We start from the raw sequence: 26,464 nt of genomic DNA, 5'->3' as shown, positions 1-26,464 counted from the left end.
TTCAGGAGCGAGGGGGGATTGTTTTTAACCAGCACCATTGAACTCACTCTTTCCTCACAGGTGTTTTTGAAAAGCGATCGCGTTGCAAGGATGGTGCAGAGCGGAGGGTGCTCAGCCAATGACTCCCGAGAGGTCTTCAAGAAGCACATTGAGAAGAGGGTGCGCAGCCTGCCCGAAATTGATGGCCTCAGCAAGGAGACGGTCCTGAGCTCCTGGATGGCAAAGTTTGATGCCATTTACCGCGGTGAGGAGGATCCCCGCAAGCAGCAGGCCAGGATGACGGCGAGCGCTGCCTCCGAGCTCATCCTCAGCAAGGAGCAGCTCTACGAGATGTTCCAGAACATTTTGGGGATCAAGAAGTTTGAGCATCAGCTGCTGTACAATGCTTGTCAGGTAAGGTCCTCCTCCTAGCGCAGGGGGAAATGGGTTCATGAGGAAGTGATTGGTGATGGAAATGCCACCGTTATAAACTGGAGACTCTGAGTCTGACGAAATGAGAGAACTTCCAAAAGCAAAAGCATTTTGGTTCGCGGTGGGGTTTGTGCACTGCCAGTTCTGTTCTGGCAGTCCAAGCAGGCCTCCTTCTCTTGCGTGTGTTTTTTCCTCTTAATTGGTTTCTTAGAGGTTTCTGTGGGTATTTTAGATAGTCTTTATAAAAGTTTTCTTTCCTGAAACCCCACAGAATTGCTGAGATGGGAAAATTTCATTCCTGAGCTCTGTGTCTGGTTGAGCAGGTCTTTGATGGGGCCCAAGAGGGCTGTTTTGCTGTGACTTGCTTGCCTTTATGCTGTCACATCACCCACCTAAATGACAGAAACACTTTATTGCAGCCTGCAATAACCTTATTAGTGTTGGAAGCTCAACTACCCTGAGGGTGAACATCTTATGCAAACTCCCTTGTTTAGGGGAGAGGGGAAGCAGTAGATTGCAGGGCAGGGCTGTGTGCCTGCAGACCAGAGCCTCATTTCCCATGGCTGTTGCTTCCCAAAGCAGGGAACATCCCAAATCTCCACTGCCTTGGTGCTGCTCTGGTTGCAGCAAGTTCCTAGATGGATGCAAACCTTTCCCATGTCTCTTTTTTCGCCCTCAGTGAGATCTGGTTCCCCAGGGATGCTGGGCTGGGTGCTGCAGAGCTGCTCGCATCGCTCTGCCTGGCCCCAGATTGTGGTCCTTCCATTGGGTATTGATATCTCAGCAGGATAAAGAATGGCAGTCACAGGAAGGGCGTGGTAATGCTAGGGACAGTTTTCGGAGGAGGAGTAAAACCTGTAATTATGGGGATCAGCTTCTAATTGGAATAAATACATTTGAGACCAATTCTGTCTTGTGTCTAGACATTTCCAACTTTGTTCAAGACATGCGAAATTATTTTGGATGTATTTTTTTTATCCTGTAAGGAGCTTAATTATCTCGCATTTGTTCTTCATCTCAGTCCTTTATGGCAGAGTGGGGAGAGGATAAATGTCCCTGACTGAGGCTTGTTCGCAGCAAAGGCAGTAGCAAGGACTGCATCAGTCCTCATAAATTACGTTTACAAACTAGATTTTGTGCATCTATCCCCTGATGGAGAACTTCTGTAAAATCAAAACCACGATGTTGTCAGTGGTGGGTTGAGAGCTGAGTCAGTTTTGCAGTTGTTTTTTCCTAACCTGTACTCACTCAAGCCCTCTGTCTCCCACCCTCCCTGACCTGCACATAGCTCGGGAACTTGGATGGCTTTGCGTAAACATGTAATCTTACTCTCTTGCTTTGTGGTTCCCAGGGATGCAGAAAGCAGTATTTGATCTCTGCTGCACTACTCTGTAGATGATCTCTGCTTTTGAGAGCCTCTCTGGCTGGCACCTTGAACCCAGTGGCAATTTGTGCTGGCTGCTCCCTGCAGATTGCCTTCTTGTATGCAGCAACCCATTTCCTGTTGCAGGCTGTAGCTGTATTCTGGAAGCCAAGAGTCTCTGTCTGGTATACAGGGGTGGCAAACCTGTAATTTGAGCTTCCAGAGAATGACATAATTTCTGCTGGAAGTGAGTATTAGCATGAGATTTGCTCATTTCTTAGTACCTGCATAGCAAGGATGAGCTGAGCACTTCAGTCCTGCCTTGGAGCACCAAAATTGCTGTGAATGTCCACTCCTACCTAGTTAGTCTGTTGCAGGAGATACAATTAGAATTTAGCAACCTGAAGATGTTTTGTTGGATAAGGCTCCATGGGCAGCTCCCAGCACAAGCCAAAACTGCAGGTCACTCGTCTGGAGTATTTTCTGCAGCAGAGCTGCTGGGCACAGTGACTGATGTGCACTGAGCAGTGGTTTGTGCTGCCCCTTTTCCTCTTCATCTCTTATGATTAAATGCTTATGTTGGTCATGGAATAGATTTCCTGAATTACCTATGGCTGGTGGAAGACCCCGGGTGCAGCTGTGTATGGGGGAATGCGTGCAGGTTCTGTACTTTCAGTTGTGCTGTGGCCATGGCAGGGCTGGGCGATGCTCCTGCATGATTTCCTTCCAGCTTCTCTGTCTCCCCTCCCCAACTTTGAATTTTCATCAATTCTCATTTAACGTATCTGCCTGACAAGTGCTTTTTTGCAAGCACTCTCCCAGTCTGTCAGCCTGTGCTGCAGATCAGCAGTGAGCTCCCTGTGCAGCTCTCAGCCTGCACATACAGCAGGAGCTGCAGCTCAGAGCTTCGTGGCCCCTCACACCTGAAAATGGTCACTGCTTTCCATTGAATGTTTTATTTCAGTCCTGATTTATTTCAGTCAGTCCAATTATTTTGCTTCCCTGACTTGGGCTGGGTAAAATGGTTGGGTACTGAGTTAAATTACTGAGGTATGATTTGTTTCATCTAAGTTAATTGGAAGTTAAATCTTTTTCTTAATAACCTAATTGAAACTCCCGTCACCTGTTTCTGAAGAGCAAAATACGTTGTGTGTTCTGTTTGTGGATAAACTCTAAGCAAAAGGAAGATGTTGGTAGGGGAAAGAGTGAGCAGGAATGGTGCTGAATCCCAAAAAGTTGCTTGAAGTTCATTGTGGAGCAAGGAGCTTTTCTCTTATGTGCTCTCCTGTTGCATCGTACTCACTAATTGCATAAAGATTGCATCACTGGGACTGTGTTTCTGTTCACATCTGAAATATTATATCATTTATGCAAGAGGAGGATTTCCAAAGGGATTTTTTTCAATGCAGTATCCCCAGGTGGTACGAGATGAGTGAGTTCTTAATGCGATAGAGATGATACAGCAGGATCTGAGACAGCAGAAGGGACTGATGTGGTTGGAAAAGCATTTAGGAAACAAAGATGGGAAGCAGTGCTGTAGCAAAATGGATTTGGAGGGAAGTGTTGTTAGGCACAGCCTCTGACTAGAGCGTTTTAAATAATACAGAGACACTGAATTTGTGCTTTCTGGCTTTGCATAACACGCGCAGTGTGGATTGGCGTTTCTGCTTCACTGGGGTTGGTGTCTCTGCTGAGGGAGAGGTATTGGAGGTTTGGGGTTCTGCTCCAAAACTCAGGGCTTGGGCCTTGCGATGAGCTGTGGAGGAGTCATGCAGGAGAAACAAATGTTATTTTAAGGTGTTGGGTATTTCCAAACTCGGCTCTTTGCTGCAGTCAGCTTTTCCTTCGGCCCAGCTCTCTATTTCACACTGACTTTGATGGCTGAATTGCAACAGCATCTCTGGAAATCAGGCTGTGGTCTTGTTATTCCCCATCTGTAGGGCAGTGATTTACTTCTCTATCTCATACTGTGTCTGAAAGTCATTTTTAGCACACACTGAAGAGGAGATGCAGTCGAGTGCTGTTCAGTTAATCCAGCTGCAGTGATCCCATCCAGAGCCAATCTCTGATAAGCTGTGTGCTTCTGTCTGCCCGCACTGGGCTCTCAGGCTGTCCCTGCAGCATTGCCTGAATTCACAGGCTGCACAATCAGGCTTTCTCTTCCTCCCAAGGCCTGAAGCATTCCATGGCATTTCTGTTTTATCCGAAAAATGTCTGTGCTAAGCTTCCAATTTCACCTAATTCCCTTAGAATGAGAAACAAGTAGCTGAATATAGGTATGTCGACCTGCTGAGTAATACATAGTAATGCATGGTTGAAGGTCACATTCTTTCAACATCTGTTCCTGTCCATCTGGGTTGTAGGTGTAAGTTGCATGCATGCGTGTGTGGTACAGCACAGAGCACATACCAAGCCCCTAAAGGGATCAACGCCACTCTTCTCTGCAGTTATTTTGTGTGCTTTAAGGACCTGTGATCTCAGCTAGAAAGCTTTTCAACCCAAATCTTACCAGCCAGAGCTGGCTCAAAACTGGAATGCACTGTTATGACTTTTATTTATCCAGCTGAATTAGGATGCTGTGTCCGCAGGCTGACATCTCTCACAAAGCAGAAAGCTCCCTTGCCAAAAAAATTGGTTCCAGAGCTACTAATAGAAAAGATATTTAGAATTTCTGTCCCAGATCAAATATTTGATTTTAGCTCAATTCAGAGTTATAGATGATCCACTACAGTGGTATCTCTCCTTCTACTCATCCTTCATCCTTTTGGGTCGGATATTAGGAAAATCTTCTAATCCAAAAGAGTGGTGATGCGCTGGCACTGCTGCTCAGGGAATGGTGGAGTCACTGTCCCTGGAGGTGCTCCTGAGCCATGGAGATGTGGCACTGAGGGATGTGGTCAGTAGGCAGTATTGATGGTAAGTGAGTGGACTTGATGGCTGTAGAGATAATTTCCAACCTTGATGATTCTATGATTCTACAATTCATCTCTTCCATTCAGTTGGTTTTCCTGAACCTGATTTCAGTGTGGTGTGTTGAGACCTGAGGGTGATTGTTGGCAGAGATGCTGTGGTAGTGCTTGGAGGATGTTGTCTGATTTGTTCCAGGGCTGGAAAACATTGGGGCAGAATGTGAGGCCTTCAGTAACACAGACAGCAGGATGAGGGTTAGGCTGACCTCAGAATTGAAGCTCAGTTTGTGTCTCCTCCCAGAACCATGCGCTTATCTCTCTTCTGATGAAAAATTCCCAGCCACACCTTGCAATGAGGGCTGAGCCCAGGGTCATTGCACACAGCATGGGGTTACCTGTCTGTGGGCATCTGTGCCTTCATTTCAGGGATGCTTTTTAGCATCAGATCACTATTTTCTGCTCCCCGTGTGAGAATTTTGGAGAACAGAGAGCAGTTCCTTTTCATTTTAGCTTCATTCTGGAGCTCAAAGTCTATGAAATGGCCATCAGTAGTGTGCTGGATGTTTAGTGCTAGCTCTGTTGACCCTTGCAAGGGGCACAGCAGATGATCGCACAGAGCCAAGGGCTGCCCGTGTTCTTTGCCAAGGCCCAGAGCATTGGCCTGAGCCCATTTCCTTTTTTCCTACCCCCTTTCACTCCTATGAAACACCTTTTGGTCGCTCCACAGATCTCTGCACCAGCAGCGTCATCCCCCTGCCTCCCTTAGAACAAAGCTGCCGCCAACAAAAATGGGCTGAGGGGCTTTCAAGACGATCAAAAGCCTCAAAATCCATAAAGCATCATACTCTGTTTTCAGTAATTCAGTATTTATTTCCATGGAAACAGAAATGGCAGCCCAGAGCCTTCTGCAGGGTTGTAATTACTCTTGTAGCAGCCCATGGCAGCCACAGTGTGCCTGTCAGCTGCAGCCACTCCGAAGGACAGCCATGATTTAGGGCTGGATGGGAAATTGAAAAAGGAATAAGCATTGGGAAGTGAATGGAATTTCCCCCTTTGTAATAGTGCAGTGTGGATGCACACAGTGACTCAAGAAGAAGGGAAATTGCCCTTCTTTTGCTTTGAAGAGCTGTGTTTGCATGGGAGGGAGGAGGTGCTGAGAACTGGGGGTAAAGCAGGTGATGGAGGGATGTGGTGGCAGAGGGTAGTGCTGCTGGCCTGGTGTGTGTCACATCACTGCTGTGTTTTGGGGAGGAAAATGCATCAGTCAGTCTGTACCAGGGCAGTCTGTGCAGCACTGGGTGTTGGGTCTGTGCAGGACGTGTAAGGACGCCTGTGTGGGTTTGTTAGCTGTAGGGTCAGCCCATGTTCTGTGCTGTAATGGACTGAGAGAGCAATCTTGGCCCCTGTAATTAAATTTAAAGCAAATTAGCTTTTCTATTAAACAAAATAAATCTGATGCAGCCTAATGCTGTATTCTCCAGCTATGGCTGATCAATCGCTCCTGCAAAGAGAAGGCAAATGCTGCTGAGCAGATGGTCTTGGCTGAGGCATGGTCAATTAAACTAATTAAAGATACTTTCATTTAATCAGAGGGTGTTTTAACCCTGTTAGCTGCCAGTTGGGATGTATGTTTTTGTGCACTAGGAACTTCAAGTTCTGGCCCCGCTATGGACATCTTCTGGTTTTACAGTCCCTTTACAGAAACCAGATTAGGATACATCCATAGAGCAGATGTTTAGCAGGGAAATTATAATGTCATGCAACAATAGTGAAAACTTGCAGGGGAAAAATGAGTTGCTTGCTTCTGATGCTCACCAGAGATATTTATGGGATTAGAGGAGTCTTCTGTGCTGAGTCCTTCCCATGCCACCCCCTGGCAGATGGGTACGGGTGCCTTTCTGCAGCAAAGCCAGATGTCACTTGTTCCACCAAAAGGTCAGCAGTCACTGGTGCTTGCTGTAGCAAGTTATTCAAGGGGCAGGGAGAGGTTTTGGTATCCATAAAGGCTCTGGGCTCATAGTAGCAGCCTCTCATTTCAGCTCTCTTCTGGGGTACAAAATGTTTTTGCTGCTGAAACCCACAGGGCTCATTCAAGACAAAGTTCTTTTTGATTTGCTTAATGGAGCACACAGTGATTTGTCACAAGTGGACGTCTTTACCATTCCCTGTCCTGCATCCCTTCTGATCTCCCTGATGCCCTCTCCTGTCATCCCAGTGACTGGTGACCCCAGCCAACAAGGCAAGTGTGACCAAGAGCTTGCTGCTCTAATGGAAGAAGCACGCAAATTATCTCAAGCTGCAGCAGAGAGGACTAACACACACAGCCTGTTAGTGACACTGTCAATGGGCAGCACTGAGGGACTGCAGCATCCCCCTGCATTTCCAACAGCTCGTGCAAATTAAATTAGAGTTGTGCTTTATCCAGAGGGCCACGTGGGCAGCTTCATGCATCACACCAGATCTGTCCTACTCAGCAGTATTGATCCCTGCAGGTACATTAAGGTTGAAGTGAGGGTGATTTTCAAGATGTTCATCCTTTTGTGAAAGTGTTTTTTTATTCTTCTATTTAGTGAGGGTTTTTCTGTGGTGTGGTGTCAGCAGAATGTTCTTTGTTGTCTTTGTGGACTGATTACCAGTGAAATATCTCTTCAGTTTTATTTTTGTTTCAATTGGCCCATGAATACTTCTCATCAACTGCAAAGGAATGCGTAAAATAACCATGGTTACCTTATGAAATATCAATGGCTTGACATTTTCAATCTACCTTAACCTCTCTATTTAGGGACTGCTAATTCTCTTCTTTCACCGGCAATCTATTTGTTGGCATGACTTTCCTGCTTCTTAGCCAGACTGACTTTTTTTCACCAAATCAGAAGCCTCATTTCAAATGCATATTTATTAATATCATTCCGATTCCTTGCCACCGCCTTGCATTTGGGAAAGACTAAGCTAAGCAGCCTATTCCTGCCACCTAGTAGGACCAGCTGGGAAAAAAATCCAAAGGACTGAATTGTAGGCTGATCTGCTGATGCTGACACTTGCAGGCTAGCAGAGAGCTCTGGGAAGGGTAACACTTTCATCCTCAGATTTTTAACTGGAGAACTGTGTCAGTGCCTTCTGCCTGTGCTGCTCCCTGGCAGCTTCCAGTGCTCAGCTTTGTCACAGGAGCAGATCAGAGCCCATGGGAGAGCAGGAAAGTGGACCTTCCCTGGCACAGCTGTATGCAGGGAGATGCTGAAGCACTGGGGAGGGTTTTGCAGAAGCTAGAGAAACAGGAGAAGTTTTTGAGCATCATTAAATGTGACGGTATAAGGGAAATGTAACTTGAAAGCATTTCATTGGAGAGGAGATTTGGGATGGCACAAAATGGACATTACAAAGGTTCTTCCCTTTGTGTTGGCAGAGAGGAAACTGCTGGTGAAAAGTTGGGGAGCAAATGGAGAGGTTACTGAATTCAGGGAAACCTCTTTACACTGACAGCCCTAATGATCTCCACATCCTCTCAACACCCCGTGGGTCTGCCCAGGGCAAAGCCAAGACAAACCCTGTTCAAAAATGGTTGGGTATGGTGACAAAAGGCAGTAATTAAAAAATAGACATTTTATCACTGATCTCCCATTAAGCAGTCTGGAATTTAACTGCAGTGAGTTTTGTGGAGGATTTTGAGTTGAGCTTCCACGTGGCCTGGTTCCTGAAGGTGGGACTCACCTCTCAAAATATCATGTTTATTTCAAGCCATCCCTCATTGCTCTAGCTTTGGGCTCAGAGCAAGCCATCTGAAGTAAAAAGAAGTTCCTCAGCATGCCTTGTGTTTTTATTAGGAAAGGAAAATGTCACCCCTCCTCTTTGTCTTTCTCTCAACCAAAGATGGCGAGCAGAAGACGTGACAAAGGAATGACCCCACTGGCTCCCTTCTGAGAAAGCAGTCTTGTTTTTTATTTCGGCAGCATTTGTTCCCTGCAGTACATGTTCCTGTCAATCAGCCCAGGAGGCCTTCAGAGACAGAAGGGGTGTTATCCAGACCTCTCTCTCTTTAAGCAACTAACTGCTAACTGCAAAAGAACCCATATGGGATGCTTAACTTGAGGAAGGCTGGAATACTTAATAAGACATAACTGGTGCATGACCCTGCACTATGTTAATGCCTCTCTCTTCCTTTTAACTAGAAAAACAATGCAGTGGCTAGAATTTAATTTTGCTCGTAGGTCTTTAATTTGAATTCCCCATGAAAATCTCAGTGCTTTGCAGCTCTTTCAATCCTCACATGTGCATTTTATCACAGAAATACTGCTGCTTTCCCAGGAAACTCTCAGTGCCTTTCACGTGGGCAGTGGTGACGTGTAGCAGACGTGATGTGTAGCAGTGGCTCTTTGTGGCTGTGCTGGAGGCTGGTGCCAGGACTCCATGGTCTTCATTCCCACCAGAAATATCCAGAAGGCCATGGTCTTCATTCCCACCAGAAATATCTTATCTGAGCATCAGGGCTGCTTTTCTCTGAGCTGCTGCAGCCTAATGCCACACAATTCTCTTTCAATTTCCTTTTTACTGTCTGAAATAGAGAGATCATTCTTGTGACATACGTCATCTGCTCAGTGAATATTTTGAAAGTTCCTTATTAATGTTTTACTGTGTTTTCTCTAATCTTCATTTCTGAAAGAAATGGTTTCTCCAAGGCTGCCTCTTCCCCTTTGCAACCCATATGGTGTTCAGTATTGCAGAAAAGAGAATTATTTAAAACCAAAAAGTTATTCGCCAGTTCTTTCCTCCACTCTCTGCATTTCATTCTTCAGACTACTGGTGTTGCTGTGCTACATGACAAACGTTTCATGCCACAGCTTGGGATGTGATAGACAATGTCATTTTAATTCAGAAGTACTTTGGAAATCAGATGGATCTGGCCATAGAAAGCACTGCATGAATATGAAATACTGCTGGGTTAATCTTCTGGTCTGCATCTTAAAAAGAACCAAAATAAAAATAAAGAGTAGGTGTATTTCTTAAGAGAAATGAGAGGTCAAGGATTTCTTCAGACAGATGCCTAAATGGGAACATATTTGTTCCCACTGAGCAGGCTACAAATTGGGAAGTTATCAACAAAGTGAATTTCCTGCGTCTCAGGGGCTCAGTGTCAATATCCCTACCTAAAGGGAATGCAACTTACATAAGCTGCTCTTTACCACACTTTCAGTGTTGAGTTTTCGTATTCAATATCCTATGTTCTTCTGGATCATCTGATCCTGCTCGTTTTGTGAGAAATTAGAGCACAGCTCAATGGGGAATTCAATGCAAGACATTAAAATACAGCCTCTCGTGTTGAAAAGGCAGCTCTGATAGTGTTCTATAAAACTGCAGGCCTCCATCAAAGAGGCTTCACTGTGTAATGCAGGAAGTGATGTCTCCTAGCAGGCATGATTATGGGTCTTTGTGTCTTGTAGCTTTTGCCCAGTTCTTTTATCTCAGCAAAAGGTGGCAATAAGAAGCTGGGAGGGATGTAGTGATGACACCATCATCTTCATCATTCATTTGTGTAGCCTTTGTATAAAAGCCATTGCAGTCAGCAATGAAAGGGAGAAAGCAGTTACATCCCCTTGTTTCAGTGAGGGAATGATGGCATAGCAGCCTTCCTTTCCAAAAAGTATTTTGATATTAAAGGCAGTATCGAGCCGAAGTTCACACAGCATGGGGAGAGTTAAAAGGTGAGAGAAATGCATGCAGCTCTAGGGGTTAAGCAGCCAGCGTTAGGTTGGACTTGGAGGACCTGTGTGCTTTGCCCATCCATGGATGCTGTAGATCTGGGTACTGTGGGCGTTTGCCATTGAGTTACCACAAGGAAGTGAGCCTCGCCTCGCAACGTGGCACTACACCTGACCCTGAGCCATTGGCTTTTGGGAAGGTTTTTAAGCCTAAGTAGCTTCATTAGTCACCTTGCTAAGTTCAGAGAAGGCAGTGAGAAAGTCTTGTGGGCGGTTTGAAGTATAACATTGTAATAGCAGAGTAATTAAATGGTCTCTTACTTGTTCTTAACACCAGTCATTTGTCCCGCTGATATTTCTGCTGGTTAGCTGCCAAGCTGGTGTTGTGTAACACTGGTGAAATAACTGCAGGCATGTGCTTGACTTCCAGGAGCCTTACGTGTGTGCAGAGCTGAGAACAGAACTGATAAAAATAGCCACAAAGCCGAGATGCGGTTTCATGGTGAAATTATTGGCACATTAATTAAATTGGTGAGGCCGTTATGTCTGATGAGAATATTATTTGCCAATTGCAGTATTTTATTTTGTTCTAAAATCATTTTAAATCTCAGCCTTCTTTTTGTTCTTTCACGTGGAGCTTATCAGCACTGCAGCTCCTTCATCACTGTCCCTGCTGTCTCCTCGTGGCTTGGAGTCTCTTCCCTCTCTGTGCATACCCAAATTCTCAAAAATATAGAAAATAGCCTTTTCCATCGTTTTCCAATTCGGTTCTTCATTCACCTTTCTGCTCGTGTATTTTCTCTTCAATTGGCCTTTTCCTTCCTCGCAGTAGATTTTGGCTGGGAACAGTTGTGCTCAGATGGTTAAATAGCAATTGAGGGTAAATTAGCTGAAAGAGCTGTGACTGCCACTGCCTAAATGATTCCAAAATAACTTTGTGGAGGAGAGTGGCTGTCAGGTCAAGGGAAAGCAGCTTGTTTTGGATCTGGTTGGGGTGAACAAAGCTGGAGGGGATAACACAGGTTAGATTAGTGAAGAGCAAAACGCTATAAATAATGGCTTATGGGCTATCAAGGATCTGTGATAAATTATGGTGATGGCTTGCAAGTGTACAGCAGCACATGCTCTCATTAACATCTGCAGTATTATGAGGAGGCCTGCATGGTTTCTTTGAGACCGGTGCAACAGCTTCCCTTAGGGAGTCTCCACTGACAGCATGGTCCTCAAAAGAGGAGGATGCTGAGGGATGCCTTGGGGCCCTCCCATGGGTGCTGCTGGAGCCCACTTCCAGCACACAGCCCTGCCCCTTCCTGGGCTTCTCTGTTGCCAGCCCTGCAACTCCCGGTCTTCTTTATTGCCACTTAACATAGGCAGTTGTTCAGGGTCACTGCCTGGTCAATCTGTTCTGCAGTTACCTATGGCGATTGCAAAACAGCTGAAAGTGCCTGGCAGCTGTGTGTGCTGCCAGGTTTGTTATTTGTTATTTGTGTTATTTGTGTGGATGAGAAGAGGCAAAGATACATCCAAAGAGATAATTGGGATCATTAAACTTTCCTATCATAATGCTAGTTGCAGTTTCATCCCTTGTAGGTCTAAAAACATAAGCAATATCAAGTATCTATTTTTCTCCCAAACATACCTGCAAAACTAATGGATTTGTCATGTCAGAGTATGGCCCACTGTGAGGCTGTAGCATTCTAGTTAGCGGTCTGGGGAATCACAGAATGGCTTTGGTTGGAAGGACCATCCAGCTGCATCCCTCAGACTGCATCTCAGCTGTGGTGGGGCAGTGACAGAGGCAGAGCAGAGTCAGGGCAGTGTGGGATATAAGGCCAGGAATACAGGCAGCCTGCCTCAGCATGGCTTCGTGCTGCACCAGTGTGCACAGCAGAACGGGAGCTCTCTCCACTGTTGCATGAAATTACTGGATGCCAGACATGGATCAGAAGTAAATCGCTGCTGTCCAAAGGCAGGGAGTTCATAAGAATCATTAATAACAAAACTTTCTGTGTGGGTTAGTGCTGTGTGGAGGCTGCAGCTAGCAGGAAGGGCTGGTGAGCAGAGGAGACGATGGGGTCAGGTGATGTCCTGCTGGAAAAGGTGTAAACAGCATTAAGCCAGATGTAACTGGAAGTCAACAGGGACAGACTCTGTTAGATCTGAGTTGGCCTGCCCTCAGCATGGTCACCCTAAATAACAACGGGGGATGTGTTGTCCGTCTCTAATGTGGCAGGAAGACCTCTACTTCTGCATCAGAACATGAGATCCGTGCTATAGAACTGTATTGGAAAGGCTTAAGAGTCACGTGAAAGGGGAAGGAAGTTTGACTTACCTGGGGAAATGGCTTGAGGCAATGGGATCTGTTCACAGCACTCTGGAACCACGCATGTACACACACAGGGACATCCTTCAGGGTGCAGGCAGGGAGGTGCCAGCTGTGCTCCTGGGCAGGCAGTGCTGGAGGAACAAAGGTTGCTGCAGTTTCTGTCTCCTGAAGGCATACACCATGTGTTTTTCTAGTAGATAAGCTCTTGTAGATAAGTTTGATTGCAAGATACAGCCTTTATGTAGCAACTACAGGCTGTTTTATGGGCGTTATGCAGGAGAGGATACTGCTTTGCCAGATTAAACTTGTTACAGATTCCCATCTGCACAGAAGCAGAAGTTACAAGGTTTGTGCTGTGCAAATAGTTATTTGTTGTACATTTTGGACTAAACATGAAATCTAGTCCAGATGACGCATGTTCCTAGCATGTGTCATTGTGCAGGCAAGAGAGCTGCCAGCAGTGTGCACCTGAGCAGTTCTGCATGATGATTGGGGTGCAGATGGGAAGTGCTTTCCCTGCCAGCCCTGGCCACAAGATACTGCACAGCATGTTCCCAGTGCTGCTGTCGAAGGAGCACTGCTCATGGGGAGCAGCAGCTGCTTTGTGCCGGGCTCGTGTTTGCCTGTGGATGGTGTTAGACTGGCAGTGGGTGGGGTGAGGTGTGATGGCACAGACAGGTGCTCTGCAAACAGCTTAAGGTGGAGAGGAAAAATAAATACATGAAGAGAGTAGGGTGGGTTTTGTGCTTAGCCCATTTTATCCCTCTCACACTTAGGTCTCATCCCCTCTTCAATTGATCTTATCCAAGGCAGCATCTGGCCCAGCAAGGCTGCTTTCTCAGCCCACTCTATTCACTTCACCTGATGGGAAGCACACATCTGTCACAGGTGGGAGGTGGTTTCAGAGAAGCTGGAAGAGGATTGCTGCTTTTTCCCAGTGGAATACAGAACAGGCAGTCTCACTTCTGTTATCAGTGGTGTATCCTCCAGGGTGCTTTGCAGCATAGGCAGCTGCTGTTCCTTGCCAGCCCTGGGGCACCCTGTAACCCTAGCATGTCCAGGGCCATCTCTGCAGCCAGAAAGCACCACAGCCCTTTTGGATCTCCTCCATCACTCACCTGCATCTTGAGGACAGGATACCCATGCCCCTTTTGTCAGCTTAGCAGGGAAAGCAGGAGCAGATACAGGCACACCAGCAAGTGGTGGCTTCTTGGGGAGACCATCCCAGCTGTGTGCAGCAACAGAGTTTTTTGTAAGTTGTGGTCAAGCCTGGCCCCCACATCCCTAAACATTAAGATGCAAGGGGGCAGGGCTGAGAGGAACAATCTCTGCAGGCACAGCTTGTTTGTAGCAGCTCATGCAAATCTGAGATGAATTAAGAGCTTCGGAGATACTCAAGGAATCAGTTGAATTGTTTCAAGAATGCTTCATCTCCGCTCTCAAGCTTAGAAAAGAAAAACTGGGGACAGGTCTAAACGTTTCAGAAACAGAATGAAATATTATTTTTTTTTTAGATCACAGAAAATATAGTAAGGAAGACAGTCTGAAAACGAATGCATTTTGAGGGGGTGGGGACATCTTTGGATTTCGCTCAGCCAGCAAGCAGGATGATTCATTTATTCTCTTTGTTTCCACGTAGGGCTGTGGCATGGTCTGCAGTTCGTTCCTTTGCATCTGCAAAGCGTGGGGCATGTCCCTGCACCTCTCCCAGATGTGCCATTGCCCAGCAAGAGTTCTCTCACTGCACCATTCTCAACAGCTCACAGTGTTTGGGCTGCAGTCCCTGTTATTTTTCCCCATAGCTGCAGCTGGAGGGAGAGAAGGACACCGAGGGAATTGCTTTTCAGCATGGAGATGCAGCAAGGAGAGCTGTCTGACCCCGTGGATGGTTGCACGCACTCAATATTTATTCCTGTGCCCTGGGTACTTTCTGCAGCCCCTTGGTTTCCATAAATCTGCTTTAGCAAGCAACTTGATTAATAGAGAGAAGTGGAGGAAAGGGATTTGAGATGGTAGGTTCTGTTTGTGTACACTGCCACAATTTTATTGCCTGTAGCATCCGATGATACCTTCATTTGAAGTAACAGGTTGACTATCGCTGCACGGTTTTGACGTGGTTGCAGTGCAAAATGCAAAAAACACCAAATCCTGTGAGAATGCTCCAAGCATTTCTCTTCCCTTTGATCTCTTCCTTGGTGATTTTTCTCTGAGAGGAGATGTGGCTGCCATTGGAGATGGGCAGCATGAACGCTGTGGATCAGCAGGCACATTTGCACTCTGCATCCGGATTCCAGCTGCATATTCTGCACTCTCTTGCCTGTTCTTCCTGCGTGTGAAGTGTGTTGCCCTCCACAGGAGTTTAAAGGAGAAGGCGGAGGATGGAATACAGATGAAATGTGTTCAGGGAGGAGATTTTCACCTGATTTTTGCAATGCACTGCTGTTCAGAAAGCGTCAGGAGACCTCAACAGCAGCAGAAAGTAATGCTGTACTGTCAGGATCTAATATATTTTTCCTTCACTCTGTAAGCAAAAGCCTTCTGCCCTGGTAACATTTTCAAAGGAAGGAGGTCACGCCATGCTGAATGTAGCTCAGAGTAAGCAGCATTTCCTCGAAAAGCAGGAGGTCAGAGAGCTCCTTTCAGATGAGATACCTGGAAGAGTTACAGTGAGACCTGACCCATCACCCACCTTATGTTCTGTCCTAAATCAATCCGTCTTTTGTTCAAGAAGCTCGCTCTGGTGAGGAGTGGATCTGGTATGGCCTCTCAATCTGCAAAGACGTGTCATTTGGGATGGCAGTGCACTGTAAAACTTAGTCACAGCCAACAAATTACTGTATGAATTGCAATCCCAGCTAAGCTATGATCCATCTCAGCTCGTGAGATGTCAGGGGAGCAAAAGTTCTAAGGTGATGAACGTGGCAGATAGCTCAGGAGAAGATCCCAGGGCCATCTCCTGCCAGCACATCCTTGGCTGCTGAGGACAAAGGCAATGTGAGAAGGTGCAGTGTGGGGTGTAACACACAGGAGGCCCCTTTGCAGGTGGTCCTGTGGACTGTGGGCCTGCCCCATCATCCTAGCCCCTCCAGGACTCATGGGATGTAGTTGCCTCTCCCTCTCCCACAGTACTGCTGTGTCTTGACGTGTGACACAGCTGGGCTGGCCCAACCTGGGATGTGTGATGAAGAAGAGAGCAGAGATATGGCACTGTCCCAAGCCCCACAGCCCCAACACTGCAGAGCAGCTCAGAAGCTTCACCTGATAGTTTTCCCAATGGAGAAGGGTGTTAACGATGGGATGTGATCGACTGCCATTTGCTGTTGCTGCTTTATTATCTCTATTTGAATTACCTTGCAATAACTGCAGTTATATTTAACGCCGTCTGCACGGCTGAATTTTTAGGTGGCTGATTTTCAATTGCAGATCTCTTAATTGCATCTCACTTCGTATAATATTTGCAGCAGGAGTTAATATTTTCTGTTATGGCAGACACAAGGTTGGTGCTGTCAGGAAGGAGCAGCCCTAGCCCTCCCTTATCTCGCAGCCTCTTGCTGATGGACTGGGAACCAAGGCCACGTGCCATGGTGGAGCTGGAGGGAAGCTACCAGGTGAATGCTAATTATTTTAAAGAGAGGTGGCTTTTCCAAAATGCAGTGATAAATTAGCGATTGTTGCATGGCTAAAAGCATTGCTTCTGTTTAAAAACAGGAATTTCCCTTAGATGTAAATTTCTCTGAAATCTTACAATGCGTAGCTCAACATGTTAGGGCAAAGAACTGACCTTTTTATTAGCCTATTAGGTGAAGCTGTTAAGGTGGTGTGAATTCTTATGTGAGATTCTTAACCTGGCCTTACAGGTTACGCAGACACCTCTGGAGGTGTTCCTACATCCTTAGTGTGTCACTCTTAATCCCACTGAGTGACAGTGTACTGCAGCTTTGTTTTGACTGCGGAGGCTGAAGCCCATTTTGAGTTATGTGACCATTGTATTTACCATTAATTACGATTCTAATCAAGGGATTGGGATCTGAGGATACATAGATCTTTGTTCCGTATAGTTTGGGATGAGTTAATTGCAGATAATTCTAGCTATAACAAAATACTGAATAGTAGTTTATTGTCATGTGTCAGAAATCTAGATTATTTCCTTCATATTAATCGATTTGAAAATGCTAAGCTATGAAGAAACACAAGCAGACTAAGCATAGCAATCTACCTTGGGCTGCATGAGCTCTGATTCCGGATTTGGAGCTCCGATTTCTTTCATGATGCCATAGCTCAGCATGTGCCCCAGGCAGGCCTAAAAGCATCCTTACGCAATACATAAGCAGTGAGTATTAAGGCATGCTCAGAGGTCAAGAGATTCTGGACAGCTTAGTTTTTAAGCCCTTTCAGTGTTGTACACCTCTTATGGATGATCTTGCAGAGGGATTTGTGGGGTTCAGAAGTTCTCTAGAGACAGATTGGAAGGCTGTGCCTTTCGAGTGGAAGTGTTTTCCCATCCCTTTGGTTTTTTTAATGGCCTGCCAAACGTTTGCAAAGGGAGACAGTGCCTTTTCTTCCCCCTCTCCATTCTTCTGCATCTGTTTTTCATTTATTTTGTTTTATCACCACTCATAAATCTGTAGCTATCTCTGCACAAGCTGCCAGAAAGCTGCGCGTTGGGTTTGCTTGCCTCAGCCTTTCCCAGCCTTGCAGCACAGAGCATCCTTGCAAAGCTGAGGTTGAAGTGTGCTGGTACACTGAGATAGCTGGGGGGAGGGATGAGGGGGGAAATTTCCCTTTTCAAAGCCCTTCCATGTAGGGAGCCTGGCTGACACCTCTGCTTATGAAGCGACCAGCATGAAGGAGGGCATGAGAAACTTCTACACTTCTCCATGTATGTGCTTGCAGAAATGCTGTGCTCCTCCAAAACGTGTTGGAAACCTGCTCAGCTGATGGGGTAAGCATTTCTCAACAAGGCAGCATTTAGATGGAGGGCTTGGGCCTGGCTGTTGTGTGCTTACATGATGTGCAAAAGCCCAGCCAGCTGCAGAATTTATGGCTCTGCTATTGAAGTCAGCACTCAGCAGAGAGGGGCTGCTGGTATATCCTAGTGAATATTTTCACTTGCATTTCTAGCACAGCCCCAAAGCTTATGAGCTGTGAAATGAGATTTCTCTTAGAGGGGAAAGCACCAGCCCTAACCAAATGGTGCAAGTCCTTTGTGCTGTTTTAAATCAATTCCCCTCAGGACCCTTTGCTTCCTTACAGCAGCGGTGGTTCACTGAGTAACACAGGAGCTTGCTGGGATAAAGGGAGCAGGCACTGATCTGCAGCTGCTTAGCAAATGGCCAGGAATTTGGAAACGATGGGCATCCTGCAGAAGGTCAGGTTTTGTGTGTGTAAGAGCCAAGTGGTGCAGGGCTCTGCTCCAGCAAGGGCAGTGAGTTTGTCACCTTGCGTGGTGGTTTGCTTAATGAATTCTGTAACATTTACAAACAACAGAAAAACCCTCCATTGACCAGCCTTTGCCCAGCATAAAGCCATCTGGGCACGTGGCAGTTTCACTGCCAAACAACCTGGCCAAGAATTAAACCAGTGTTAAACCTCTCCCGTTCTCAAATATCTAACGAGTTATTGGAATTTTTCACTGGGTTGATGGATTTCTTTTGACTTTTTCCAAAGTTTTTGAAAGTTGATTTCAGCTGGAAACTCAGAAGCTTTTCTGCTTGAAATCTTGTTTCTTCTACTTTTTCTGATCACAAATATTGTGCTCTAGGAGCAAATGTTGGCAAAGTAATAGATGCAGATTGTGATTAGTTGGATTGATGGAAGTTTACACTGTACTAGAAATATTTAGCACTTCTTTTGGGCTAAAGGACTGATTTTTAGGAAGTCTGACTGGTCAGAGGAGAGGTAGCCTTGAGCATCACTGTTGCACAGTGGTGCAGGGGTGTATTGGTGTTTAATCACATCAGTCTTAAAACAGCTTGCAGAAGGCTGGTGCTGTCTTATAAAGCCTCTCCCTTTGGCGGCAGCTATTTATGTATTCTTCTGTCCCTGCTAACAGGCAGGGTTACAAGGACCAATTCGAAGAGAATCCCCTCATCACACATTCCTTGCAACTTTGCCCCTGGTTTCAGGGAAGGGTTTTGCTGCAGGGGAAGATGGCTTTAGGGACATCCTTCTCCTGGAGGAGCAAGGCACAGCACTCAGGTATCTTTCCTTCTGGCTAGAGATCTTTTGACGTCTGTGGAGCTGACCCAGTGTGCCAGTTAGGGTTTGGAGCAAAGCTACTGCCTCAGCACCCTTGTGGAGATCCTTCTGGAGCAAGCTGCAGGCATTCCCTTTGTTGTTAGACTGTTGAATCCAGAGGGTTTCAGAGAGGCCCCATCACAAAAATCTCCCCTTTCATTTTAATCCATGGGCCTGGAGTGGGTAAATGAGGATCAGCTGCTTTTTGACAATCCATTTTTTGGCTGCAGTCCCTGAAAGAAGGGATTGCCTGTGTGCATCAAGTGACCCTCTCAACAGTAAAAGCATGCAGTGAGTCGGACAGACCAAGACGCAGCCATTGCAGAGCCCTTCTAAATAGGACACAGTCCTGTAGCAACCCCCCAGCCCCATCATGAGTTGGAAAGGAAGGAAGATGTGCTCAGATCCGCATTCTGGCTGTGTTGATGCCCAGCCCCTTCTAAGCTGACCCAAGAGGTGGGCAATACCTGGGACACTGTCCTTGCTCCCTTTCCCTCTCTCATTTCAAATCCCAAGGCAGCTGGCAGGCTTTGGGTTGCAATTTGCTGCACAAAGGATTAGCACATTGCCCAGGGTATTATTGACGTAAGCTATGAGACAGTTTACCATCCATCACACTCCTGATTGAAAGAGAGCACGGCATCCCACCTGCATGTGGGGAGGGAGCCTGCAGCCCTTTCTGCAGTCTAGTTGAGGTATCAGCTGAGCTGAGAGCTTTATGACCCTTATGGGAAAGAATATTACTTTAGTTATTGGAATTCTTTTTGGGAAAGGATGCTACAGGTCAGTTATGACTGTGTTGCATGTGGGGTTTGTCCTGGAGCACTCCATGGTGCCAGACACCTCAGATACTAGTGAGCCTTGTCTGATTGATTAATTATTAATTGAAGGGGACTTATGAATTTTTCAGCATTTTCTCTTATTGTGCATTACAAAGTGAAACCTCCCTTTCCTAGACAAAGATCTCTCCTAAAGCTCTACATCAAAGCTGCAACATTGTCACCCATGTTGTTTTCTTGTTCAACCTTCACCTACAGCATGTTTGCTTTGAAAAATCTACCCTTTGCTGAGCTACATAGCTGCTGGCATGCCAAAGGGTGAGAGGCCTGGGTCTTCCTCTTGGTGGCTTTTAGCACCAGTAACCATACATAACACAGTAATCTGGCTGCATTTTGGGTGGGTGAGTGGCCAGATCAGTGTTCAAAGGGTTTCCAGGAGCTTGACGCGTGTTGTCACTGGAGAAGCATTTCATTAAGTCAATGTGTTGGAGAATCAGTGCAACCACTGAGCTGGTTTTAGTTCACTATTTTATGAGGACATCAGCTGTAGGTTTGGCTACTCGGTGTCGGTAACCTTCCCTTGTCTTGGCTGGGTGGGGTTCAACAGAGCATGGGTCAGGAACCTAGAAATCAAAGTGGCTTTATTCCTCATGCAGCACAAAGCATATCCCCATGCCTCTGCATTGCCAGCACATTTAGAATGTGGTTTTCCAGCACTGCGTTGTGCTCTGCAGCAGTGTATGGTGCAGGGGGATGGCTGCACTCATAGCCATAGTGAAACCTTCCTCAGAGGGAGGGGAACACCCTCAGCAAGCCCCACTTATTGCAACTTGGTAACATGTGCTCCTCTGGCTGGGAAGGGATGTTAGCATTAACAGTGACTGGCAGGGAGGGTTTTTACTGTTAAATGGTCCCAATGGTTTCTGGCTCCTCTCCTGTGGCTGATGACAATTATGGCGACAATACCTGTCACTGTGCGGGGCGTGCTGTCAGTGCCAGGCTGATGGCTGCACGTCGTGTCGCTTCCTGTCCTTACACATCCTTGTTGCATCCTACAAAGCTATTTCCAGCGGTGCTGTTCGCTGTGACAGTTTAAAAAGCAGGAGCTTCACGGTGCTGAGAGCACAGTGCGTTGGTCTGCTCCACTAATGCTTATAAACATTTGGCGTTGTGTTTGAATTGCATGTGTCTGTGGGGACAGAGCCCCATCCACACTTGGTGGCACAGCTCTGGGTGGCTTTAGGTTGCGCTGCTGGCAGACTGCAGTCCGCCAGGCTCAGCCTTTCCTCTGCGGCATCACGCGCTGCGGCGAGCCCAGCGAAATGGCTCCGGGCAAAGGGATGGATGAAGGAGGGAGTAGGGCAGCCCAGCATCGCTTTTGGAGCCAGGGCTGCGTTCGTAATTGTTGGGCTTTAAGCGGTGATAAACTGAAGCCTTAAGTGGGGCTTTAAATCTGTAGCGCTTTGCTCCAAAACCACTGGAATGTAAAGTCTCCATTAACACTGTTATTGCCCTGGAATGCTCCTGGCTTTTTCTGGGGTGAGTGGAGGTGAGACGGGGCTGTGCCTTTAAAAATCACAGGGCTCAGCCCGGTAGTGCAGGGAGGTGTTTCCCAGAGGAAGCAAACAATTTCAGCATGGACTGGGAGGAGTTTGTGCATCTTGCTGCAAATCTTAGGGCTTGGTTAGATGGGTTTGTTTCCCTTCTCCTCCACCTTTGAAAGGAGCATCGAGACTACCTGCCATCCCTTGGGATGCTGCAAGGCAAAGCTCTGCAGCACATTTGTTTCAGAGTGGAGGAAGCCATGGGGTTCTCCTGCATGCAGGTGATTGGTTTTGCCCAGAATTAAATGCTGTGTGCTCCAAGTTGCATCATAGAATCATAGGACCATTAAGGTTGGAAAAGACCTCTGAGACCTCCACATCCAGCCCCAGTGCATCCCCACCATGCCCATTAAGTCACAAACCGGAGTGCCACATCTCCATCATGAAGGTCTTCAACCTCTTTTCTTTCATATTAGCACTCATTAAAATTTATTCACATTTAGCAGTTTATAAAGTGGTCTTTTGCAAGATCTTTTCCTTGCAGTTAACAGTCACCATGTGGTTAAAAGTAGGCATACACCCCACGATGCATTCAGTGACAGACAAGCTGTGATTCTGGACGATTTTGGGCTCCGCTCGAAATCAAATCTGCATAATTTTATTTTATTTTTATTGTTTTACTTTAACAACTGTTACACCGACGTTGATAATCTCTGCAGGGCAAGCAGAGAGAACTAATGTTGTATGCGGGCAGACATATGAAAACATCTAATTTACCAGCAGGCAGTTGGGTAATGATCAGTTGAGAATTGCAAATTATGTACGTCATCTATTTGTGGTGTGCTGCTGAAGAAAAGCCCAGCACATCTGACAAATCATATACATCCTGATATTTATAATACTTTTCCCATTTAATTGACTGGGGCAACCTTCTGATTTATTTCCTTGCTTTATTCGTAGCATACCCATAGCATAGTCATAATGCAGAATGAAACTAATTCAATTTCTCCTTGACTCTGTAAATCATTTACGTATTTGCCTGTCAAGTATTTGAATATAAAGTGGGCATACATACGGCAGGAATTAAATAGCTCATTCTCTAGTTAAGAAATCGGATTGTAATGACGTTAGGGTCTGCATTGCCCTCCTTGGCTGTTCGATATCGCTTACATAGCATGGATTACATTCGCCCCGTACCTGATTTCACGAGCAGAGTATGTTTTATGGGCACCAGCACAGCTCTTTTAATAGTCCTCTCCAGTGTTATGGCTGTGTAAAACATACGTGGTGTGCTTTGATGTCAGCAGGAGCAGTGACTGAGCTGTGGGAGCACACGGGGATTGCAGCCTCACCCTGCTCCTTGCACAACAAGTGGGAGACGTTCTGTTGGCTGTCATGGGCTGTTGCTGAGCTTCTTTGTCATCACTTTCCGACAGATGAGCTCTTCCTGTGGAGCTGTTTTGCAGAGTCATTGAAAATACAGCCTGGAAATACTCTTTGTTTCCTTGAAGTCTCGGTTACCAGCTTGGCAGCCCATAGCTCTGGGGAGGAGTGCGGTGCCCATCCAGCTGCTGCTGCAGGGTGCTGAGTTTGTTGCCTCCTAAGAGGAGTAATCTGCGGTCAGATCTCCCCACGACACAGTTTTTGACACCTGTAGCATCACTGGAAAACCTCTGCAAAATCAAGAAAGTACAGAAAGTCAGAGGCAGTTTTCTGGCTCATTACCATACTGCAAAACATCTCCAAAGCAGCATCCTTGGTTTCTATATTTGACGTTTGAGCTATTTTGGGTGATGTGTGATTAGCCTCAATTATTGCAGCTTGGATGGAGTTCGAGTAATGCCCCCTTTTTTAGAGCTGCAAAGATATGGAAGTCTGGAATTGTGCATTTCCTCCCTTTAATTGAGCACCTTATCACATCACCGATGTGCGAGCATCAGTAATGTGATGCTTTTGTTTAGTAGAATTGCTGAGGAAGCTGTGCTTTATGGCTCCATACTGGTTTGGAGATCAAGAATATGGAGGTGAGAGTGGCAGGTTGTGAAAGGTGTACTGGTACAGCTGCAGTGAGTGAAACTGAGGTGGCTACTAGCGATCATTGAAGCTTCAGTGGAATTTGAATCAGGGTCCTAAAACGTGTTATTTTCCTGCTTTAATTAAGGCTGTAACGGAGGCCTTCAAAATGATCAAAATGTATTTTCCCCTCAATCTCAGCTGCAATGAACGTCATCTCTTTGGAAAATCTGCACTGAAGCAATTTACAGCTGTCCTCCTGCATGCACACTGCTCCACACAGGAGTGAGCATGTCTTGCAAGCGGACATAGGTCACATGGGCAGATGCTGGTTTGGGGGAAAGCAAGATATGTCTGCACACTTGGGAAGCTCTAACAGAATTGCTCGTAACTCGTCAGCCTGAGAACTGAAACTTTTGTCGTTGCCACGGCTGTAGCTTTCCAGACTGCACTGCACCAGCCTTGCTCTGTTCTGTAAAGCAGTTTGTCTCTGGAGGAGGATAAAACACAGGGAGGTGGTGAGAGCAACCCCAGACCAGCATTTAAACCTCATTTATGTGTGGCTGTCACAGCAGAGCTAACGTACAGCAGCTGGTGGCAGTGCTGTTTGCTGGTGGCCAAAAGGATCAGCCCTTGAGCCCTGGCTGGTTAAGACACAGGTTGGGAAGTCGCTGTCTATAGGCAGTATTTCAAAAAGGGGCAAAGATGGGCTTTCAGAAAGTGATTTATGGGTGCTAACCTTGGATTCTTGAGTTGCCCCTTTCCTCCAGAATAGCCAGAAGAGGGCGCTTGGATGGGAGAGCCAGCCATCCTCTGTGGAGTCACATTTACAAGAAATGAACCAAAATGGTGAGGTTTAGCACCAGGCTGAGCTTGGTTTTGCGCTTATGGGTGGAGCAGCCCCACTGCCAGCCATCACAGCATGTTTCTAGCTTTGTACTGAGGCCAAAATGACTCTGGAAGGGTCTGAAGAGTGGTTGGAGTGGAAAGGTGCTATAAGGTTGCTGCGTCATTACTGCGACTTTTGACTTCTTTGGTGTCTGAATTTGATTTTGTGCTTTTTTGTTGTGTGATCTATACTTCGTATTCCCACTAAGAATAACATACCTACCTCTGAGTCCTACCAATGGAAAACTGCTCGCTGCAGACACCTGTGTCTTGCTCATGCGCTGTAGTTGCTTCCTTAATCGGCAGGAACAACTTTTTATCTTCAGAAGATGTTTGGGGGCCAAGCAGGTGCCTGAACTACAGGGCTGTGGGAAATGTTGTGGAGAAGCTCTTTGCTGAAGGCTGCAGTCTTTTTCTGGGTGCCAGGCAGGAGCAGGAGAGTGTTTGCTTGGTGATTGGGTGCAGAGGCTGTGCAAGCATCTACAACAGGGCTAGCACATTCCTCTGCTCTTGTCCCTCTTGGGACCCTGTGAACATGGCACACAGACTTTGAGTGATCAGCCTGAAAAACTGGACGGCTTCTGAAGGTTCTGCATTGGTTGACTTTTAACCTTAATATTTTTGTTTGGTTTTATGTAGCTGGACAACCCAGATGAGCAAGCAGCACAGATCAGACGTGAGTTGGATGGACGTCTTCAAATGGCAGAGCAAATTGCCAAGGTAAAAAAGAAATTTTACAAATCTTCTGCACTGACAAGTGTATAAGTAGTTTGTTACTCTTCCCAGGTCTTGCACTTCCCTCGCAGATTTCTCCTCCCAATAATCACAGTAAAAAATGAGCAGTTCTTCACCTATGAAGAAAGCAACTATTGCAGATGCTGTTACAATGTGATTTTCCTGGAATGTCCCTAATGAGCTGAGATAGTTTAAGTGCTTTCAGAGTATTCGGGTGTATTCACGAGTCCTCAGAATTGGGAAAGAAAATGTCTTGAACTGCTGCAGCTAGATATGCACATATACATCTGAACCCTCTTCTTCAAATTTCCTTGCTGGCTGGTAATATATAGCATGTAACAGGAAGCCAGAATTGCCCTAAAGAGTTTGTGCAGTACACTGGGCTGCTGGGAGCCACAGTTCCCTGCCTGTAGGTACGTTCTGCCTCTGTAAGGGTGCTGCACATTTGCTGTCTCAAACGTTCACACTTGGCATGAGGACAGGCAGGCTAGCATTGCACCCCTGTGGGCATCATTGTCATCCAGAGCAGCAGACATGGGAGTTCAAGACAGTTTTTGTAACAACACACCCAGCAAAGTGCCCCAGGGACCCTTCTGTAAGGAGACATCTCCCTAGGAACAAATCACACCTCTCTCAGTGCACATTTATTTGGCCTCTGGTTGACCACTTGTGGAGAGAAATTCTGGGCCCTGTTGACATCAGCACAGCCAAGATTTTATCCTTGCTTCCGATCAGATGCTCTGAGCTATAGATAAAACCCTAATGGAGCTGAAGACATTGGGAATGATCTATCTGGCTTCTGGATGATCTGGGAACTGTTACCACATGGAAAACAAAAAGGTGTAATCAGAGAGCCTTAGCTCAGGCTGGGGACCCACATCCCTCCCTGTGTGCACAAGAAGCTGTGTCCAAGTGCTGAGGCTTTTATGAGAAAGGTAACACCAGAAGCAAACTGACTGCAGCTGCTTTCCTTTGTTCAGCACTTGGCCTTCTGCCATTTTATTTTCAGGACAATATTTTTTCTTTGCAGTGAGATGTACCCCCCTGTGCAGTGCACTGCTGCTCTGAGATGGGTAGCCAGGCTCTGGGTACGAGATTGAGATAGTCTGATTTTGTTGCTTTGTTTTGTCTTTATGGCATGTGCATAGTTCAGCAGCAGCCAGCAGAGGCTGCAGCTTCACGAGTTATTTTTGCAAACAACGATTTGCCTTTTCCACTCACCCCCAAGGATACTGCAAACAAACTGTGCTACTGCTGGACCTGTGAGAGACAGTCACACCAAGGTCCTAAACACAGGCTGACATTTCCCAGTGCAGAATTCAACCTTCAAACACAGCAGTGCAGCTTGGAGGGAGGTTAGTAGTAAACATGACTTACCTGTTTGGCAGTCATTGATATTTAATCTCGTTCACACGGCTGCTGGAGGCCTTCTCTCCAGAATGTCAGATCCCACCAGCACCTGTCTGCAGGAATCCTTGTTCTTTCAGACCCATGAATGCTGCCTTTTGGAGGCATCCAAATGACCTTTTGAGTCCTTCTCTGTATCCTCCTTTCTGAGCAGGACTG

The 26,464-nt window shown here is 46.4% G+C and overlaps 1 protein-coding gene across 7 annotated transcripts in view; it reads left to right on the top strand.

The window, feature by feature from the left end:
* The window catches only part of CADPS (calcium dependent secretion activator), a 174,115-nt gene that overhangs the window by 30,512 nt on the left and 117,139 nt on the right, over nt 1–26,464 (top strand). For all 7 annotated transcript variants that reach the window (XM_048957060.1, XM_048957057.1, XM_048957056.1 and 4 more), the window contains exons 3-4: nt 61–393; nt 24,803–24,883. In XM_048957060.1, coding sequence (XP_048813017.1) covers nt 61–393; nt 24,803–24,883 — 414 coding nt within the window. The remainder of the gene's footprint in view (nt 1–60; nt 394–24,802; nt 24,884–26,464) is intronic.

Source organism: Lagopus muta, chromosome 11, assembly GCF_023343835.1.
Source record: "Lagopus muta isolate bLagMut1 chromosome 11, bLagMut1 primary, whole genome shotgun sequence".
In the NCBI taxonomy this organism is placed as follows: domain Eukaryota; kingdom Metazoa; phylum Chordata; class Aves; order Galliformes; family Phasianidae; genus Lagopus; species Lagopus muta.
The sequence above is the reverse complement of the archived record's forward strand: the minus strand, read 5'-3'. Positions and strand labels throughout refer to the sequence as shown.